This window comes from Chroicocephalus ridibundus, chromosome 2 (genome assembly GCF_963924245.1).
Source record: "Chroicocephalus ridibundus chromosome 2, bChrRid1.1, whole genome shotgun sequence".
In the NCBI taxonomy this organism is placed as follows: Eukaryota; Metazoa; Chordata; class Aves; order Charadriiformes; family Laridae; genus Chroicocephalus; species Chroicocephalus ridibundus.
Window position 1 is genome coordinate 12,230,625 of NC_086285.1, and position 17,420 is coordinate 12,248,044.

General features: G+C 44.3%; 1 protein-coding gene across 3 annotated transcripts in view; it reads right to left on the reverse strand.

The window, feature by feature from the left end:
* Window positions 1–15,211: 15,211 nt before the first annotated feature.
* Window positions 15,212–17,420, reverse strand: part of LARP4B (La ribonucleoprotein 4B) — a 54,317-nt gene continuing 52,108 nt past the window's right edge. For all 3 annotated transcript variants that reach the window (XM_063324442.1, XM_063324441.1, XM_063324443.1), the window contains exons 16-17: window positions 17,267–17,378; window positions 15,212–16,723 (exon numbers count right to left, since the gene is read on the reverse strand). In XM_063324442.1, the coding sequence (XP_063180512.1) occupies window positions 16,442–16,723; window positions 17,267–17,378 (394 nt within the window). In that variant the 3' untranslated portion in view covers window positions 15,212–16,441. The remainder of the gene's footprint in view (window positions 16,724–17,266; window positions 17,379–17,420) is intronic.

Consider the following 17,420-nt stretch of genomic DNA (forward strand, 5'->3'; position numbering starts at 1 on the left):
AACAGGGTTGACTGATGTGCCCGCAGGGTGATGCTGAGGACAGGGTAAGCCAGTGCATGGGGCTGGAAATCAATTGCCCATGGGGCTGGAAATCACCCCAAGGTGACCGATGCCAAGCAAGCCTGATGAGGACTAATGTGGCTGAGCCCCCAAACGGACCAGGGGCTTGTGGGAGGACAGGCAGCACTCCCCGAGCCACACAGCAGTGTTGCACCGGCCTTCATTCCCACCAGGTTGCAGTTTTGAAGCTCTCTTTTCTTCCATACCCCACTATTTTTCCTCCTGCCTTCCTCTCCTGCCGCTTTGCCTTTCACCTGGGCCAGTGAGGTGAGACCCTGACCCATCCTGTCCAGCCCAGGGGCCTGGCTGCCACCCATGGCTCCCTCGGAGCTGCCATGGTCACCAAGAACATCCCGAAAATGCTGTGTCCCCCATGTCTTTTCCCACCCTCTCCCTTTTCCTTCTCTGTGCACATCTTGCAGTCACAGAGGAAGCAATTAGGAGGAGTGACCAGAACCAAGCCTTCCCTCCGTCTTTGTTGCTGACAAAACAAGAGCTTCAAGCCACATCCTCCCTTTGAAAAACCAAGTTGTGATTATGCACATTTTGCCTAACTACTCAATTTCAATTTCAAAATGCTTATTCTTGTTTTTGATCTATTTCTCTTGTGTATCCTGATCAGGATGTTTTGAAACTCGGGCATGAATTTTCCCATGTGTCCCCCTCTCGACTCCAAGCCCTGCAAGGTGCCAAAGCTGCTCAGTGTCACACAGTGAGAAGTTCAGGTTTAAATTTCTGCTTCTCTCGATCTGTTCATTTGTTCAATTAGTTCCTCACATCCTCCTACAGACGGGACTTCTGCCTCCACGGGGCACGGGCAGTGCAAGGTGCCGGGGAAGCCCTCCAGGGGAGCCACTGCCATTTTGAGGTGCCTTCGGCCCTGCCAAAACCAGGCTCCATGGGGGTCTGCAGGTGAGGGGATGCAGGAGAGGACACAGCAGTGCAGCTTCAGCCAAGATGCAGGGAGTTGTCCATGATGTTGTTACTGGAGAAAAGACAACAGGACAAACCCTGCTGTTTAGTCAGGGCTCTGCTGAGGTCTTTCCTCCAACATCGAAATTGGGGTTTGACGCTCATTTTCTCTTCTTTTTCTTCTGCTCCCTACTGTTCTCAGGGACTTACAATCCAACATACACTCTGTGGGAAGAAACTACAAAATACGGGAACTTCTCATGGCAGCTGCTTCTGCAGGCTGGTACAGGAAGACACTTCAGGGAAGTTAGTGATGCCTTCAAATACCAGCCCCCGCGAGCCACGCTGTAAGCACAGTACATGCTCACCGCTCCTTCTTCCAGCTAGTTGTGGGAAGCCCCAGCCTTCTCTTATAGTATCTGGTTCTGAAAATAGTCACAATTCCACAGCAAAATGCCGAGACCTGAACTTGCCTGAAAACACGGCACAGGTGAGGTACTGGGGGTTCTCTGAAGGTTGTGAAACATTAGGAAAAACTGGAAGATGACATGGAAAAGCCATCTTGTACAAGCAAGCTTGGGTGAAAAAGCTGAGGAAAAGCACTTCTGAGGTTCATCTTGGCCCATCAGAGGCTGAAGCTTACCTTTACTTCAGTTACTGCTCTGATGCAGGAAGGCGTTACGTGCTCTTTGTGAATAAACGGGATAGCATAATAGAAAAGAAGCTTTCTGGCATAACTTTCTTCCCTTTATGGAAACAGGTCTCAGGATGGTTGGACAACTCTCAGGTCACATAAAGAGTAATACACATACACATGCATGTATGCTCCTTGTCCTCCTGGGTTTTATTTTCTGCTGTGTTCTCTTTCGCTTCTCATGTTTGTGTTTGCAGAAACCACCCTACAATTGCTGTGTGTAAACAACTCACCTGTGGAAGCGTTGCCTCTCCAGATAAGCCTTTCTGTCCCAAGCTGAAGATGCCAGATGCCCCCAAGCCCCATGTCATACCCTCTGCGGCTGCACCCCATGGTGAGGTGTTTAAGTGTGCTGCCAGTTAGAGCTGCAGAGCGGGGACCGCACTGCCACGGCCCCTCTTTGCACATGCTGAGAGCACCGGGCGGCCAGTACAGCAGGGACCTGACGTGGCCCATGGAGGTGGCCACCTTCCACCTCCTCTGGTACCGTCCTTGGTCAGGCCCTGCCTGGGACCTCCTCCTCCCTGCCCCAGCTCTGCAGCAAAGATGCTCCCTTCATCCAGCACGGTTTATGCCAACCTGTGCCAGATGTGTTGAATTAAACCCGCTCCACAGTTTGTTGCCGCTGGTGCCGAATTGGGATGAGGCCAAATCTCTGCTTCCCAGCTTGGCACCCAGAGGAGCTGCCTGCCGCGGGTGCCCTGCTCTCTGAAACTTCAGCAGCGGGGCCCAATGACGGCTTCACGGCTCCTCTGTGTCCCCTGCCCTGCAAAAACACCCCATTCCCCACAGCCTGGTCCCCGGTGACTCAGATGCTTCAGAGGCAGCGCAGAGCATCAGCTGGCGCAGAGCAGCACTGACAGACTCGCCGGGGAGAGGAACAGCCGAGGCACAGCCAGAGGCTCCCGACGTGAGACGGCGTTTATTTTTAGAGTGCTGTAGCGCTGAGGATATGGCATGAGCCGCTTCCCTCTCGTCACTCTGACGCCATCACCCGCCGCCCACGCACCCGCTAAGTGGGTTATCACAGCCCATCAGGCTCCCAGGGAGAGGGGGAGAAAGCAGAAAGGTCACTTCTCTCCCCGTGCCAATAAACAGCAGAATACATTCAGCGCTGCGGTATTTATTAATGGACTTTGGTTTAAAGTCCTGAAGGTGTCTTGCGCAAGACGTCATCTCTCCTGCCCGCTCAGAGCTCCGGGACCAGCTATAAGTCACCGTCTTCCGAAATCCATGACAAATCCCAGAGCTACAGCACTTACGGAGGGCTTTCCTCTGTCTCAGCTGATAAGCTACTTTCTGTATCCTTGATTTTTCCCTGACCTGTCACTATCCTTTCCTCTCTGCTAGACATCACTAAAATCACTGTGATCCCAGCTACCATCCCTCTTCTCAGCTGCCTTCTGTCACTTCAGTTTTCCCACCTGACATCAAAATTCACACTTGTCTGAGATGCTTGCGTGTCCTTTGTGCTGCGGTATTTAAAGGGACTCCCAACTGATGTTGTTATCCTCATCTAACACAGGCGAGCGGTGCAAACTCCCCATCCTCCATGCCAGCAAGAGACGAGCAACACGCGCAACACGGCAGACACCACCCCAGCCCTTCACGCCTCAGGGTCACGCTTTCCCCTCCTTTCTTATTTTACTTCCGTTGTAGTCAATTTACCAATCCACAGACCTCGCTCCTCCCCAGTCGCCGTCCCGCACGTCCTCCCAGCGCAGAGCTCCTCACTGGGAAGTTTCAGCCCGTTCTGTTGCACTTTTCTTGCACATTTTCCTTCCTCCAACTCATTTTTTAAAATTTCTGGCACCAACAAGGCGCTCACTGAAGTAACACCTCTCTGCTGCTCGTCTGCCTCACCATGTGCTGGGGAGCGTGCGGGGCAGGGGGTGTTTCTGCAGAGATTTGCAGACTGAAGGCCGGAAGGAACCAGCGTGGTCTAGAGCAGCTGCATAAGAAATGCCGTTGACAACCAGGCAGCAGATCCCGCAGCGAGTCCTTCACCACTCAGTGCACTATCCCTAACCAGTGACGACCCAGCCTTCCCACATTTATTTTTTTTTTTATAATGGCATTAATTAAAATTTTTTTTTTTGTACTATGAAAGTATGTAAGTTTTCAGGGAGAGGGCAGCTAAGGTTTGGAAACCTTAATGACTAGATTTGGGAAGATTGTAAAGTCTCAGAGCAGCGGTTTATTCAGGTACGTGTACCCACAGACCTAGCATTTTAAGCTTGCACAGTTTAACTAGAAAAGATTCCATCCCATAAAACATGTTGAAGTTCCTAAATGTTTTGTTCCAGCGACTAATGATACCCGCCTCCTCAGGGAGAGCTACAACGGCCAGGAGCTGGTGCTGTGCTGAAGCGAATCCCTTGCACAGACCCAAAGCAGAGTAACAGGAACCTCGTGCCAGCCCAAGCACTGTTGGGAGAAGCCCTACCAACACCCCTTCCAGCAGGAACGGATGCCACCTCGCCATCCAGCCCATGGCTCACAAGCCCTTCATGCCCCGTGCCTCAGGTCACCCCAGAGAGCTCTGGGCAGCTGCGCACCCACGAGCACAGCCCCAGCTTTGCTCCCCGCCACTAAAAAGCTGCCATTTCAGCTCAGCCAACCTGGAAACACGATCACCCTTCCTTAGCCTCAGGAGGCTGGAGAACCTAAAAAACCTTAACCTAGATGGAAGTCTGCCGTGCTCCTTTCCTAGCCAAGGGGGACACGACAACACAGGGGTGTTTGCTCAATCCTAGCTCTGCTAGATGCCCTACATGTCTCCATTTTAATCCTGCCTTCCAGTAACACTGCCAGACACAGGGAAGACTGAAGTCTCCTCACCCTACAGCCATAACCTGCAGACTCCCATTTGGCCCCGGCAATAAACTACCTCTTACTAGCTCAAGTCAGATCCCCCAGCAAGTCTCCCTGAAAGCCTAATTATAGCCCAGACCACCAAAAAATAACATCAGCCTGCAGAGGTCTGGAAATTCCCTCTTCAGTGCCAGAAAAATATCCAAAGCTGAAGCCCAGCAGCACGGGTCTAACTTCTGCTCCAGAGCCTGAGGTGGGGCTGGGGGTGGCGGGGATTTAATCAGCCAGTCGTCTCCCTACATAAAGGGCAAGAGACGCGAATAGATGCAAACTCATTAAAAACGTGCATGAAAGTATTGCTTTTCTTTGTATTTGTAAAAACAGTCTTTTAGTCAAAGAATTGATGCTTTCTTCCTAATAAATAAATAAATAAATAAATCACTAAATCTTCCGCAGTACAGGCTGAGTCTCTTTAACAAGAGACAGTGTGATACATGCTGTTCCGTTAGATATCCACACACGAGAACGTGCTGCAGGCATCGCTGTGAAGAGCGTCACAAAACAACTTTTTGCATCACTAACAACAAAGGGCTTCGGCACCTCTCTGGGTAGAAGCTGACATCTCGTGGATAGTTCACTTGGGCCTCCCACGGAGAAGGACGTGGAGAAGCAAGAGGTAGAGCTCTACACTGGAAGCCAGTGGGAGAAGGCTGGTGTGCCAGGCCGCTACGCAATTTATGTCCAAGAATATCTGTGTAATTGGACAACGTCTCCAATACTGTAAAATATAGAAAGGATCCTACAAACCTTTATCTGCAGATTTCTTGCTTAGTAAAAAACACATTGTCCACGGTCAAAGAGAACTGACACTGATAATTTAGTATTCAGCGCCACATTTTAGTAATTTTAAGAATCAATACTCTGAATAGCATGGCAATTTGCTAGCTCTAGCAAATCCCTTTTTTTTTTTTCTTTAAGGGCGGACTTAAGTAAAAGCAGAGCGGTTGAGAGACACTTAGTTGATTTAGCGACATTGGTGGCTATTTCTTTTGAAAGACGCTCTCCTAAAAGGATACTCTTTTCTCTGCAGACCTCTGGGCTTAGACTCACGGTGACCACCAGGGAACAGGCAACGCGCAGTAATGGACCCCATGTGTGCTCTGTCTCCATCAAAGATGAGCTTATCTGAGTTAGCTCAGCCCTCTTTCATACAGTCCTAGACCAGTGCTGAGAGCAAGAAACAGCAGATGCATCCAGATGATTTCCTCTAAACAGAGCAGCTGAGCCACATCCAAATGACTAAGTTCAGATAAATTGAGTCATCAGATGCCCACTTAAGACAAATTAGTTTAGAATGGCCACGCTGCATTTGTCAATGGTTTAACGCACTAGAAGTGTATTTGTAAGACAGGGCTAATTTCCTAGTCCTTGAAGAAGAACACTTTGAGAAAGCAACTGCTCCATCTAGCAAAGTTTTCTCAGATGCAGTCGAAAAGGCATTCAGAGCATTGGTATACTACAATACACCTTTGGCCAAGAGTCACTCTTAAGGTTGAAGAGATATGGTCTTTGGTTTTTATAACACGTACAGCTGAAATAAGTGCCAAAACACTGAACACATCATAAATCATGTAGTACAAGTTCTCTGCTGCTTCACTTTGACCAGGTTAAATAACAGCTCAGATGCAAATCAGCACTGCTACTACATTATTTTTTATGAACTGGATTTTAAAATTCCCACAGGGAATGATCCTCTTACTTCAGTGTCAGCAAAGCATCTTACCTGAGCCAGTTCTGTCTGGGAGAGACATTAGAAAAGCACCCTTTTTTGTGCCAGCAGGGACAGGCTGGTGGGGCAGCAGGTCAGCACGACTGGCCGGTATGTCCGACCTCCCCCCATCCCTGGCCATGGGCACTGCTGCTGCTGGCACACAGGGGTGTGCCGTGTATTGAAACCCTCCTCACAGCACGAGGAGCAAAAAGCCTTATTCTTCAGGACTGTAATTTTCCTCGGTTTTTCCCTGTCTGTCCTTTCCTTTGCCCCTGCTCATGCCTGGTTCAGGCTCCTTCCCTGTGTCCCAGAGGAGCGGGAAGAAGAGCCAGGGTGGCTGTCGCAGTGGAGGGGGCCGGGAGCAGGGTAAAGACAGAACAACACTGGACTAGATTGCTTGGGAAGGTAGTTTCCATTGTAGAAACAAAAGAAACATAATAAATAATCTGTCTGGCGTGGAGGGAAGAAAAGCAAGGCGATAGACTCATTTCCTGAAGGCCCTTCTAGACTTTTTTTCCCTGTTACACTGAGATGGCAATCCATACTTTCAAAAATTTACTGTCTCATAATAGCAGCCACTGGGTACAAGAAAAAACCCAGACAAGCACTCATCAACTCGCAGAAGCGGTGATCGGGGTTATGAGCAGCCACTGTGACTCACTTGAGACTTTGTCAAGTGTTACAAAGCCTCTTAAAAGAAGCGGACTTCAGACATTCTCTAAGCCTCCAGTTATGCAAAGGCAGAAGATAATTAGAATTATTCTCCTTGGTGTGGAACAGTGCTGGAAAGTAGACTGCAGCTAGAGTATTGGGTCCAGTTTTGGGCCCCCGATAAAAGAAAAACATCAGGAAACTGGAGGCAAACTGGAACCAGTTCAGAAGAGATCTCCAAGGTGGTTGGGGCTGGAGCGCTCGCCTTGGGCAGAGAGGCTGAGGGAGGTGGGCCTGGTCAGCCTGGAGATGGGATGGCTTTGGGGAAACTTACCTGCAGCCTCCCCATACCTGTGCAGAGCCATCAAGGGAACAGAACTGGGCTCTGTACAGCAGGGCAGAGGGAGGATGAGGGAAGAGGCACAAGAATTTAAGGAAAAACTCCTTCCTCATAAGGACAGTCAAACATTGGAACACATTGCCCAAAGTGATTGTGAGGTCTCCATCCTTGGAGGTTTTCAAGGCCCAACTGGATAATGCCCTGAGAAACCTGCTCTGGTTCTCCTTTGAGGAATATGTTGGACCAAAGACCTCGTGAGATCCCTCCAGACCAGAATTACTCTGTGTTTCTATAGTTTTCACTGAATCCGCATCTAGGAAAAGATTTAATAGCAAACCCAAAAACACGCTGTGAGTTGGAGCCGCTTCCAAACAAAGACTACCAACTAACTGTCATTCAGGCCATTAAAAACATTCTATCTATTTTTATAATAATAGAGAATTGTATCACTTGGCTGTTTTCGTGTATGAAATTGAGTTCGCAGATCAAGACATCCAGCCACAGGTGTCTATACAAGCTGTGTATACGCGTGTCCTCATATTTCAGTGGAGCCTGAAGAGCTCCTCAAGCTGATCAAGATGCAGAGTCAAAATTCAGCCGATCGAGATGCAGAGGAACAGCTCTCTGGGCTCCATCACCTATTGATCCAATCTCCACGGACTAAGCAGACAATTCGATCTGCAAGCTGAGTCCAAACCACTGCCTAATAGTTTATAACTTAATTTCTGCATATTATATACACATTCTTTGCTCTTTTACGCTGCATTAGCAGACAACAGCCTAACGCAATCTCCCATTTAACTGCTTACACGGCAATTCTAGTGTCATTTGCTTGGGAGTTTTTACCAAGCTCAGTCTGACTTGGAAGCTGTGGGTGAGGGATGGGAAGATATTGTAAGAAGCAGAGGAGACCAACAAAACTTGTTATACATCTCAATGGAGAAGTGTCTTGTGGTCATGGTGCTCATGTCTCCATAGAGCATGAGAAGCCCCCACAGTCACCTGTCTAAGCCTATCCTCCTCTCTCTGTTGCAAAGCACATCATTTCCCCTGCACTCTGCTTTGTTTCTGTTCACTAGACAGTACATTTTATTTATGCTTAAACCACCAGTTCTTACAGAAATGGAATCAAGCCAGAAAACATTTAGATGTCCCTAGAACCACTGCCAAACACCTGAAGGTGGTTTTGGAGCACACCATTTAGTTGCTGAATCACCAGGATTTCCCACGGCCCAAGGACCCACAGAAAAATATGTCCTGACTCAGGATGCGCTCAGAGAACTTGGAAGGCACATGGAGATCCCCATCTGCGTACAGGCATCACATCACACTAGCAAGACTCTATAACTGCTCGCTATCTATTTGCTAGTGACAGCGGCAGGTCCCCTGCGCTGCCATAAACCACCAGCACCTTGTGTCAGCCCCTGGCCCTTCCTACACAGGGCATTGCTTTATGTTACCTTTGTTCCTGAAAGGGCAATAATGGCAAACGTTGGAAAATGGTCAATCGTCAGAATTTGGACTAGTTACCCAAGTAACTCGGCTTCCATTTCTGACATGCAAGCTGAACAGGTAGAAGGAAATTTTGGGGAAATATTATTGGAAATTGTTACTATTTCCTATAGAAAATTAAGTTCTTATTTAAATGTAGTCATTCAACTTAGATGCTTTAAAACAGGCTATTTAATAATACGTTCTTTAGAAGATTTCACCTTTATCATACACTTGTTGGTGTCTTTGAAACACAGTTAATAAAATGCATCAAATATGAACTGTTATTTCACAACATGGCAGGAAAAAACCCTACAACTCATGTTAAAAACTATCTGCTGATAAGCCAGAGCAAAGGAGCCAAACTCCATCTCTGAAGGGCTCTGCACAACGAACCAACAGTGGCTCTCACTGGGGATTAGACTGATCAATGGACAATATGATCTGAATTTTTCTATCAATAACTAAGTCAGAGTAAGACTATTTCCCTTCCCACCTAGCAGCTGGGTCACAAAATCCCAGGCTGGTTGAGGTTGGGAGGCACCTCTGGACATCATCCAGCCTGAACCCCTGCTCAAAGCAGGGGCAGGCAGAGCAGGTGGATCAGGGCTGTGACTGGTGAGAATTTGAGTATTTCCATGGATGGAGACCCTTATTTGCCATAGCTTCGAGGCAGGCATCTTTCCCCAGTGCCACCATGAGTCACAGTAGAGAAGATGGAGCTAGCGTTTGCCAGTATGTAGGAAGGACATAGATTCCAGCAAACATAGAAATGAAGACCTTAGTATCAGACAGACGGCATAAACCCAGCAATAGCTATAAATATTCAAAGATAGAGCATACATTTTTGAATGTATTGTTTACATTATAGTTTGGGAACGTGGAGCCTAAGAATTAAGACATATCAAGACAATCCTCCTGTGAGTACCAAATTTGCTTTAACAAGCGGGACAAAAAAATAAAACTCCAGCAAACTGAAATGTTTCAAAATGCTGAGCCTATTTAATTCTGAAAACAGGTGTAAATCTCAGGAGCAGGGATCGACAACTGCCGTATTCTGCAAGCGATGCAGCTCTCAGGAGTGACTGCCCTGAATCACTAGAAAGGAGAAGGAGAATATACCAGGAGAGGGAAAATCTTACACATCCTATTTCTGTAGGGAAACAAGATAGACATCACATTCCTCCTTGAGGAGTAAGAGACTGCACAGGCAAGGCCAGCCACAGACACTGTGGATCCCAGAGAAGTGCCATTTAGGAAACAGGCCTTTTCCCCTGGAGAAACTATTTAACTGCCCATCTCCAAACCTCTGTTCCGCCCACACAGCGCGTCTGGCTGCCCTCCCGTCCCAGCAAGGCCTGCAGCTCTCTCCCACACTGCTCCGCTCTGCTGCGTGCTGACATCCTAAGCCCACGCTAAATATGTTGAAGGCAGAGACAAAAAAGCAAAGGTTTCTCACGTGTGCTACAGCTCATGACCTGTAGTTCCTGGAAAACGCTCCCAGCCTTGGAGATGAGAGAGTCAGGTAGGTTAGACCTGCTGAACCTCACTTGTTCTGCCTGGGCTGGCATCTCAAGCTGCACGGAGAACATACATACAACTTTGGCTCCATTTTTGGAAGACATTAGAGACATTTCATTAGGTATCAATAATTCCATCCATGTAGATTTCATAGATCTTTCCAGTTTCGGTGTGTTTTACAACTCTAAATTCATCCATTTATCCCTCCTTCCTCAGAGCATCCTTAGCCATGGTGGATTTACTGCTCTGCAGACACCGCCTGCCTACAGTAAATGGGATGTAAAGCTATCAGGCTGCAGGATGGTTTCCCCACCGTATGTGTGTAACACAAGCACACAAAGCAATTTGCTCTTCAAACTGATGAGAATTTACGAGAGATTAGGGAGTGATTTTTATCTTAGACTCCCTTCCTCCAGCACTGACACGTTTTGCCCTCCATTTGGCAGAACAGTGAACTGCTCCCAAACCAGCTGTGACAAGACAATGCACAAGGACTTCTGATAGTCTATCACCATGAGACAGATGTAAGGTTCAGCTCATCTACACCTCATACATAAGAACAACCAAAAAGACTAAAGTAAAACCCAGACCCTTTCTCCTCCCTTCTTCTTGTTGCGAAAATAAGGGTCAAACATGACCAAGCTTGATGGGTTGAGCCATGTTCACCCGAGCACGCAAGGCTACAATCAAAGCCAAGACCTTCTACCTTCCATTCATCATAAGCTAACTGTACAAATACTCAAGTTTGCTCCGGCACCAGGACCATAACCACCCCAGTCCCCTCTGGGCACTAACAGTGTATTCCCGTCCCTTCCTCCATTCTGCTGACAACACAACAGCTTCTGACCTATTCCAAAACCCCCTTTGTCAGTTACTTCTCAGACAGGCCAGCGTGGTGATGTGAGGGAGCTGATGGGCACGGCACAGCTCCTGCAGACCAGCCTCTTCACAGCATTTTTGTGCTTATTTGGTATAACAGTTTAGTAGCAGTATTCCATGCACCATGCCAGCAAATTTCTACTTGATCAATTTAAGTTGAATATTGACTTATATGAAGGATGTATATCCATGCTGGGAGTGGATGTTGCAAGTAACTCATCTACTGTAACCGGATGGCAGCAGGGCTCTATACTGCTACACAGCTTATTCTCTCAAGTGCAGAGATGAAGTAGGTAATGTTACTTCCACCTATAATCCAGAAAGATTTGAAATTCAATCAATTCCCTTAAGCAGTCGCACTCACAAAAGCCCAGCCATGACAATCAACAGAATAGGTTTTAACTTCCAGTGGTTTGTGAAGTAAAAGCATGTTAGAAAACTTAAAACTTCATAAAAATTATTTTTCTAAAGAAGCCTTAGTATCCAAATGCAATGAGTCACAGTTTATGTGACGGTTAAATAATCTCTGGATACTCAATTGTACGTAACTTTCCATATTCTCCGTTTCTCCTCACACCCAAGAGGAAACAAAAAAAATCTGTTCAACGTGAACATTGGTGCAGCCACCATCAAACATCACTTTGTATTGGGGAAAACAAGCACAAAGGGGACGCTTATCAATTTTGTTGCGTGAACAAACAAACTCATGATTTCTGCTAGGATTATGACAAGATTGCTGACAAATTTCCATCCATTTTTACATGTTAAGTGATAGAAAACAGAGTTCCAAGGGCGGAACAGGATACCCCATGCTAAAGTGAAAATTGGTTGTCTTCAACTACTTGTAGTCCACATCATCACCAAAGCCTAACGTTCAACTGACTTTTCCAAGATGGAGAAACTTGCAGTGCCCAGTGTACGCTGGTATTCCTGGGTTGCCCTACCCTGTTGAGCAGGTGGCAGTGGGGAAGTGAAGCAACGAGCAGCCTAACCTGGCCAGCAGCTTACGGAAGATCCAGCCTGAAGAATACTACTCTCATACTTCCCAAGGTGCTGATAAAACACAGTAATGGTTAAGACTTCCACGCTTATGTCCATTGTTAAATTTGGCCAGATAGAGCTGAATGAGAGACAAACCTAAAAAAAAAAAGAAAAAAAAAAGAAAAAGGGTTTCAAGTATTTCCAAAATAGATCTTTTACTTAGAGGGAGGATATCCCAGAAGCTCTTCTCTCCTAGAGGCACAACCAGGATAACCTCTAAAACCAGCCAAAGCCAAAAATAATCCCAGGACATCTCCAGATTGAAGAGCCGTGCAACCAAAGCACTAACCCAAATGCTAAAATTCATATATAAACCAAGCCAACACCTTATCTAATAATTTGAGGAAACCACTAATGAAAATCATCTCTAGTAAACAAAACATCACATCAGCTGTGTTTGTTTTAAAAAAAAAAAAAGTTAAGCATAGTTACCTAATAGAAACAGATATTGCTGCCTTCAGAGTTACACTATCGGTGTTCTTGCTGCTGCTACATAGCCTTAGGTGATGGTTACAACAGCTGTGCCGAACAGTAAAGCAAGCAAAGATTACTTTTTTTCCCCCCAAATTAGAAATCTACAGTTTCCAAAAATGGGAGCAAAAGACAAAAGGTAATGAAAAATACTGCTGAAGAAAGGTTTAATTAAAAAAATCAGGAATTCAACAGTGCCTAAATCTTTATTTTTCATAACCTACATATTTTTTTTTTCAAATTAGACAGTTTTACATTTTATGACACAAAAGGAAACTTAAATTACTGATAGTTTACATGTAAGCTTGATTCCAGTCTTAATGGAAGAAGAACAAAAACAAAAACCCTCAAGAAGGCTCCCATATTACACTTGTATTTCATGAATTGGCAGCTGTTAGGTCTCCTTAGAAATCTTCGATTGTCTGCTGCTCTTAGTGTAATAGGTTACAAAGCACAAAGATCCCTAGCGGTAGGTAGCTGAAGGAGATACAGAGATAGGTATGCACCATTACACTCAGCTGTTGCTCGTGATACACCGCACCACGCTCAAACACGGGCCTTTCTCTGCCAACTGCTGAAGACTCTGAAGGATACTGCAGCAACGTAAAAAAATTCGCCACTGTTCACAGATTTCTAAGTGGCAAATGACAGTGTCACGGTGGGGAACTGATCTGAAAACCACATTAAGTTTTAAAAGCAACCTTTGTTTTCTTTAAATTCCTGCAAGAAGAGTCTCAGATCCCGTTTTGACTTGTTTTCAAAATGCGAAGCATCACCACACAGTCCTACAAGGTAAAATGCCAATTTTAATTATTGTATCCCTGAACCTTTAACTCAGCTACTGCTTTTGGGAGGTTTTTCATTTTAAAAGCCACATTTGAATCTCTCTGTATCGTAGCAACAGTCTGCATGCAACTTCACAACTCTACTCCGAAAACTCCATTTTGTCACCAAGTGGGAAAAAAAAAAAGCAAATCTCAAAGTAAAATGCAGTAAGGATAAGTTGTATATTACACAGCTATTTGGTGTGTCACTTTTTTTTCCTTTTTTTAGAAAAAAAAAAAAGCTATAAAAACCATATCAAAGGAAGGTTTTAAACTTTGTAGGCAACAGACTGTTGCTGGGTAAGCAGTAATTACAGTGTATTGACCTAGCACAAATGGCAGCAGAATACATTAGGACAGCACAAGACATCCCCGCTGGTCTCAAGAGATCACCTTCTGTACCAGTTGAGCACCGTGTCCACACAGGCGCTGTAAGGAACCACCTGGGATGGTTCTGCAGGCGGTCAGCCTTTCACTTGCAGCAGACAGAGACAAAACGCATCATACAGCTGGCCTAAACCGTACACAACTCTAGCTACCGTGTTCACTGCCACCGGGGAAAGGAGAAGCCTATTAAAAATCCAATGACAGAACCAGCTGAGCGGTTTGGGGGATGTTGTCAGAGTCCTATCTCCTCCCGCAGCATTCACAAAGTGCGCTTTTTAAACAAGAAAAATCAACAGATTCCAGCGTGCCCTATTTTGACCAATTCTGCAGCACACAACAGGCTGGATTTAAAAGGTCAACTAGTTACCAACTGATGCTTGTAACAGGAAATTTATCAGGAGTCAACTTCTCTAGTTACTTTACAGTTCTATGAATCATACACTAAGGAAAGCACTGATATTCTTGAAAGCAGACAAGTAAGCTTCAGTGGATATTTTTGTAGCAGTCTAATCTTTTTTCCAATTAAATTTGATTTTATTAATGACTTAAAATTACAGTTTGACTGCTGGAATTCACTATTTACATCACAGAACACTTTTGAATTGGTTAAATCGCTTGTTTTTAGAGGGACTTAGGAAAACATTTGAGGGCTTTCAAATAAGACTTTCGTTCCATTTCCCTTTTGCAGTGAAGAGGCAGAGTCAGTTCAGCACACCAGAATAAAATAAGAAAAAGAAAAAACAACAAATTAAAGTAATATTCAAACCACAACATTTAGTTTATCTACATCCAGCTCAACAGCAACATTTATAATATCAATAATTTTTTATCAGATTTTTTCTTTAGGGTACCTTTTTATATGTTCTGATTATTTACAACTGTACAAGCAAAGCACACACTTCCAAGTGCACATATTTAATACAGTATTGACTATTTGCATTTACATGTTTTTCAACAATCTGAAAAAGATCAACTGTTTAAGATCTTTAAGGTATATTACAAAAACTGCTGCTAGTTCCTGTACTACAGTATGTTTACCCAGTAAGACCAGTGACAATAGATACATACTGTAACTGAGTAATTCTGTATTTCCACTCATGCTAACCCTCCACGGGGTCAGACCTCATTAACTCTAAGCTGTCTTGTACAAAAGTTAAGGCAAAGTCATTTTCAAGTTTAAATAAAATTCAAGTCTTTAAATATCGGATGGAAATAATTCTTTAAAAAAATCAGTTGTTTAAATAAACATTTTTGTGGAATAAACTGTACTGTCATAGTCAGCAGGAATGAGTTTTGTCTGAACTTCCTGCAGTTTAAACACTTAAAGAAAAACTTTAGGCATTTTAAAACAAAAATAATTTATATTCAACTTTATTAGAAACTTGCTAATTTAGTGCATCCTTGTCCTTCAGAAAGCGCATCACTTCCAAAGTAAATAAGTGTGAGAAACCTCATCCCAGAGGTAAATATCAGGGATCTCTTCCTCCACCACACAAAACAAACACCATTATCTCACGTCTTGAAAAATTGAAATCCAAATGCCAATGCTTGTAGTTACAGGAAGACGTCAACACAAGGCTGACTAAGATATGAACTCTTTCAAAGAGCACTTGGGGCAGAGTTTAAAAAAAAAAAAGTCTACACAGAGCACAGGGGTAACCAGAACATACAGCGCTGACTCAGTTAACTCCCTTACAAGCACAGGGAAGCTAAGGTTATCACAAGAAGGCTACGGTGCTTTCTCCTGATAACATCCACTAACAGGCTTCACCACCATAGAAGCTCACAGACTTAATTCTTTTCTATTCACAATGTGCTTTGTATTTGCAAATTATAACATCACTTTTTATTCTGGAGTGAGAAGATGGTTACTTGCTTGCAGTAAGTCAAAAAAAAAAAAGAAACATTTTAGAAAGACTGCTATGGTGCTCCGTAGGATTCATTTTGTGTGTGCAAAACATCAAAAAAAGATTAAGTTTTTAAAAATGCTAGAAACAACTACTCATTTAACCTAAAAGTGCAAGTTCCTTTGCTGACACTTAGTACAGCAGCCCAATAAAAAAAAATCTTGAAGGTCACATACTAATTTGTAAAATATATCTACTTCCTTGCACTCTACACACTAGCTGCCGTTATCAGTCTTTTGGACACTTTAGATATGTACTTGCAGACCAGTTTATTAAAAATATTGCATCAGCACATTTCTGCTTAACAGTTTAGAAAAAACTCACTATACAGAGCTTGCACTCACACAGCCACAGAGAGGCTTAATAAAAAGTTGATTTTTTTTTTAAAGACAAATATTTTACATCTTGAAAAAAAAATAATCACACTAAGCTTCACCTCCAATTAAGCACCAACCTAAATGTAAGGTTTAGAACAACTATCCAGAAATATCCAGAAAAACAGAATGTGTGTTCAAGAGGGGGAAAAGTATTTCACAGAAAAATAACTTGCAGGCATTGTTATATGCCCAGTATCACTGCAAGCTCCTAACCAGCAACTCATTCTCAGGTATCTTAGTGGGAACATGGGTTTAATTTGTGGGAAGCAGACCTCTTTTCAAATCCCTCCCAGGTGTTATTTCACTGAGGAGATTTTGGAGGGGTACTCTGTTCTTTATTTAAACGTTTGCCAACGGCTGGAGGGGACGATCTGCGTCCTGACTGTCTCCTCTGGTCTTTGGGTTGTCCAGGATGTGACTTTGCAGGAGGAGGTTCTCTGTTTTTCTCTATTGTTTCTGTGGGCTTTCTTTCCTCTTTCCCACATGCTACAGTGTTTGGCTTCTGTTCTTTCTGGGGTTGCAATGTAGGAGGATCCTTAGTTGTTCTCTGGCAAATTTCTGCATAACTAGGTTTTCGCAGTTCCTGTGAAATCAAAAGCAAACAAGACGGCAGAGTTAAACAAAGCATCCTAAGAAAAAAATCATTTACTTTTATGAATAAAAAAGGTAAAGTCTTTGTCCCAAAAGACTGCTGCACTAAAACATACAGATGAGGGCTTGAGTATGAAGTTTACAGAAGCTCTACAGACAATAAGATTCACAACAAGGTAAAATGCAAAACAGTATGCCAGAAAAATGGGGTGCTCTGATAAGGCAAAATACTTCCAATTCAAGCAAACTCTAAAACAGTTTAAAGAAAACTAATAACTCTGGTTTAAATATCAATAGAAGTATTAATGCTTCTACCTCAAGGATGGTACCAAGAAGAGAATTCCGATACAGAGCTATTATTCGCCAAGTTATCTTTAACACTTTTGCACTGTTAACTGCATAATTGTATCATGCAAGTAATCATGAGGCTACCAACAGGCAAATTTGAGGATGATTAAACAACACTGGAAGCAATATTCTGTTAAATGCATCAAACTGGATCATTAAGAGAAAGTGAAGTAATAAGGTCACTTACTATGGCAGCCCCATTGACTTGTACCGATTTACATGCAGTGCTGAGTGTGGAAGAAGAAAGCCTTTCTGTACTCTGCGTCTCTTTCTGCTGTTTATCCACGACCTTGGAGTCCCTGTAAGGATTCAGCAGGAAGCAAAGCTCAAGAAAAGTCAAA